Genomic DNA, 4,554 nt, shown 5'->3' on the forward strand with positions numbered 1-4,554 from the left:
GTTAGGACTCCCGGCTGGGAACGAGGGAGGAGGGTGGGAGCCTGGGAGCAGCCAGCAGCGACCCGGAAACGCCAAATAAGGAGCAGGAAGGATCCCCCGCCGGAAAAACCCTTATTTGGGCAGCGCCTTATTTGGATCGCCCAGATATGGCCTGGCCGCTTCCGGCTCCGGGAGGAGGGAAGAAGGCGGAGGGAAGGAGGAGGAGGGAAGAAGGAGGGAAGGGGCGGGGGCAACACCGGGAACTACTGGGCAGCTTGGGGTCCAGGAGTCCTCAGCTGCGGCTTGAGTATTAGGCTTTCTAGAGACCTGGGCGCCCAGAGTGCGAGTGCCCGCGCGGGCCCCGGGGTGCGGGATGGCAGTGCCTACGGCTCGCGGAGAGTAGGCTTCACGTCACTCCGGGTCCTCCCGGCCGGTCTTGCCATATTAGGGCTTCCTGCTTCCCAAATATGGCCATGTACGTCACGACGAAGGCGGGCCAGTCCCGTTACAGACCCTTCAAATAGAGGCGGATCTGGGGAGTCGCGAGAGATCCCAGCGCGCAGAACTTGGGGAGCCGCCGCCAGCTGCCGCCGCCGCCGCCAGCTTCCGCCGCCGCAGGACCGGCCCCTACCCCAGCCTTGGTAGCAGCGCCGCATCTACACCGGCCGGTGGCGAGGGCGAGCCTAGGGACCCCACCTGAGCTCTCCACAGTGTGCCCCGCGCCCCGCATGTGACCCGGCCAGGCCCCTGAGAAGTGTCCCCCGCAGCTCCGGCCCCGGGCTGCGCCCACCCGCCCCAACAGCAGCTCTCCAGCCCGCCAATCCGGGATGGCCGCAGCCAAGGCCGAAATGCAGCTGATGTCCCCGCTGCAGATCTCCGACCCGTTCGGCTCCTTTCCTCACTCGCCCACCATGGACAACTATCCTAAACTGGAGGAGATGATGCTGCTGAGCAATGGGGCTCCCCAGTTCCTCGGTGCTCCCGGGGCCCCCGAGGGCAGCGGCGGTAACAGCAGCAGCAGCAGCGGGAGCGGTGGAGGTGGAGGGGGCGGCAGCAGCAGCAGCAGCAGCGCCTTCAACCCTCAGGGGGAGGCGGGCGAGCAGCCTTATGAGCATCTGACCGCAGGTAAGCTGTGGCCTATGCCGAGGGCTAGCCCTTTCGCCACCTTCCTGGAATCCAGTCCTTCCCCACGGCCTTTGCAGCTCTCCCTTCACCGCAGCAGTGCTCCTGAACCTCAGGGATGCAAGTGGGATTTCCCTTCCATTCCTCGCATCCCCAGGGTCATGTGTTAGAGGGATGCCTGGGGACATCCACCCCAACCTCCACCCTCCTTATCCTTAGCGATGCTCAGAAGAGCCAGCTTTTGTTTTGGATGAAGAGCTGTGGGGTTGCGTGGGTGGGTGGTGAGGAAGGAGGGCTTGTTTTGACGGGTATGGCTGCGTCCCCTCCCTCTCCCCCTCCAGAAAGGCTTGTCTTGCCTGCCGCATGTCCCCTAGATAGGGCCGTAATCTGCGGTCAGGGCTGTCCCGGCAGCCCGGGGTAGGGGGCGCGCACTAGCCGCGGCCGAGGGGGTGCTGGCGGGAATCCCTAGCCCGCGCAGCCGCCGCTGCGGAGCTCGGGGAGCTGCAGTGGAGGGGGATTCTCTGTATTTGCGTCAGCTGTTGTTGAAATGGGTTCTGCCTCTGGAGCAGGTCCAGGAACATTGCAATCTGCTGCTATCAATTATTAACGAGCTCAAGAGTCAATGGTAGCCCAGCCGACCTCTTGCCTGGCAGCTTGGGTCCTCCTCCACCTCCTGTGATTGCTCTCCAGTAACCAGGCCTCCTCCCTCTCTCTCTCCTGCCAGAGTCTTTTCCTGACATCTCTCTGAATAACGAGAAGGTTCTAGTGGAGACGAGTTACCCCAGCCAAACCACCCGGCTGCCCCCCATCACCTACACTGGCCGCTTCTCTCTGGAGCCTGCACCCAACAGTGGCAATACCTTGTGGCCCGAGCCCCTCTTCAGTCTGGTCAGCGGCCTTGTGAGCATGTCCAACCCACCAGCCACCTCATCCTCAGCACCATCTCCAGCCGCCTCCTCCTCCTCCTCTGCCTCCCAGAGCCCACCCCTGAGCTGTGCAGTACAGTCCAACGACAGCAGCCCCATTTACTCAGCAGCACCCACCTTCCCCACACCTAACACTGACCTCTTCCCTGAGCCACAAGGCCAGGCCTTTCCGGGCCCAGCAAGCACCGCTCTTCAGTACCCACCTCCTGCCTACCCTGCTGCCAAGGGTGGCTTCCAGGTCCCCATGATCCCTGACTATCTGTTTCCACAACAGCAAGGGGATCTGGGCCTGGGCACCCCAGACCAGAAGCCCTTTCAGGGCCTGGAAAGTCGTACCCAGCAGCCTTCGCTCACTCCACTCTCTACCATCAAGGCCTTTGCCACACAGTCAGGCTCCCAGGACCTGAAGGCCCTCAACACCACCTACCAGTCCCAGCTCATCAAACCCAGCCGCATGCGCAAGTACCCTAACCGGCCCAGCAAGACACCCCCCCATGAACGCCCTTATGCCTGCCCAGTGGAGTCCTGTGACCGCCGCTTCTCCCGCTCAGATGAGCTCACCCGCCACATTCGTATCCACACCGGCCAGAAGCCCTTCCAGTGCCGCATCTGCATGCGTAACTTCAGCCGCAGTGACCACCTCACCACCCACATCCGCACCCACACAGGTGAGAAGCCCTTCGCCTGTGACATCTGTGGGAGAAAGTTTGCCAGGAGCGATGAACGCAAGAGGCATACCAAGATCCATTTGCGGCAGAAGGACAAAAAAGCAGACAAAAGTGTGGCCTCTGCCGCCACCTCCTCCCTCCCTTCCTACCCCTCCCCGGTGGCTACTTCCTACCCATCCCCTGTCACTACCTCTTACCCATCCCCAGCCACAACCTCCTACCCATCACCCGTGCCCACCTCCTACTCCTCTCCTGGATCCTCGACCTACCCGTCCCCTGTGCACAGTGGTTTCCCCTCTCCCTCTGTGGCTACCACATATTCCTCTGTTCCTCCTGTTTTTCCCACCCAAGTCAACAGCTTCCCTTCCTCAGCTGTCACCAACTCCTTCAGCTCCTCCACAGGGCTTTCGGACATGACAACAACCTTTTCTCCCAGGACAATTGAAATTTGCTAAAGGGAAAAGGGAGAAAAAGAAACACAAGAGACTTAAAGGACAGAAGGAGGAGATAGCCATGGAGGGGGTTCCTCTTTGGTCAGATGGAGGTTCTCAGAACCAAATCAACTCGACCCAGGGGTCACCGTGGAAGGTCTGCTGGCCAGCAATCCTTTCTGCCTGGCTCCCTTTCCTCCCCAGTTCCTACTCCCTTTGACTTCAGCTGCCTGAAACAGCCATGTCCAAGTTCTTCACTTCTATCCAAAGAACTTGATTTGCATGGATTTGGGATATATCATTTCAGTATCATCTCCATTGTATGCCTGACCCCTTGCTCCCTTCAATGCTAGAAAATCAAGTTGGCTAAATGGGGTTTGGGTCCCCCCAAAGCCCAGCCCTGTACCCTTGTACAGTGTCTGTGCCATGGATTTTGTTTTTCCCGGGGTACTCTTGATGTGAAGATAATTTGCATATTCTATCATATTATTTGGAGTTAGGTCCTCACTTTGGGGAAAAAAAAAAGCCAAGCAAACCAATGGTGATCCTTGTGATGATGCTGTGACGATTACTTTTGAAGCTTTTTTTTGAAACAGCAGTTTTCGATATTAATCAGAGCATGTGTCAGAGTGTTGTTCTGTTAACCTTTTTGTAAATATCGCCGAATGTACTCTCACATGTGGCAAAATATGGTTTGGTTTTTCATCTTTTTTTTGGAAAGTGGTATTTTTTTGTCCTTTTGGTTTAAAAAGTTTCACGTCTTGGTGCCTTTTGTGTGATGCGCCTTGCTGATGGCTTGACATGTGCAATTGTGAGGGATGTGCTCACCTCTAGCCTTAAGGGGGGCAGGGAGTGATGATCCGGGGGAAGCTTTGGGAGCAAAATAAGGAAGAGGGCTGAGCTGAGCCTCAGTTCTCCAGAATGTAAGAAAACAAAATCTAAAACAAAATCTGAACTCTCAAAAGTCTATTTTTTTAACTGAAAATGTAAATTTATAAATATATTCAGGAGTTGGAATGTTGTAGTTACCTACTGAGTAGGCGGCAATTTTTGTATGTTATGAACATGCAGTTCATTATTTTGTGGTTTTATTTTACTTTGTACTTGTGTTTGCTTAAACAAAGTGACTGTTTGGCTTATAAACACATTGAATGCGCTTAATTGCCCATGGGATATGTGGTGTATATCCTTCAGAAAAATTAAAAGGAAAATAAAATAGCTGTGGTTGGGTGTGTGTTTCCTGGGCTACGGGAAGGCCTCTCTAGTAGCCGTCTCTATTGAGGGGCTTGAAGGGCTTTTACAGAGACAAGGATATTTCAGTCAGAGTCGTGCCTGCCCACTGTGTGTCACTGGACTGAATTCTTTGAGACCTAGGTGTGAGTCTCCTTGATACTGGGCCTGTTCCTCAGTCTGGTGGGCTGCAAGCTT

General features: G+C 56.0%; 1 protein-coding gene across 1 annotated transcript; it reads left to right on the top strand.

Moving 5' to 3' along the window:
• Window positions 1-504: 504 nt before the first annotated feature.
• EGR1 (early growth response 1) lies at window positions 505-4,344 on the top strand. The gene is made up of 2 exons (XM_010971693.3): window positions 505-1,104; window positions 1,826-4,344. Exons 1-2 carry the CDS (start codon window positions 807-809, stop codon window positions 3,148-3,150), a joined length of 1,623 nt encoding a protein of 540 aa, XP_010969995.2. The 5' UTR covers window positions 505-806; the 3' UTR covers window positions 3,151-4,344.
• The last annotated feature ends 210 nt before the right edge of the window (window positions 4,345-4,554 follow it).

The sequence above is a fragment of the Camelus bactrianus genome, chromosome 3 (assembly GCF_048773025.1).
Source record: "Camelus bactrianus isolate YW-2024 breed Bactrian camel chromosome 3, ASM4877302v1, whole genome shotgun sequence".
NCBI classification, from domain to species: domain Eukaryota; kingdom Metazoa; phylum Chordata; class Mammalia; order Artiodactyla; family Camelidae; genus Camelus; species Camelus bactrianus.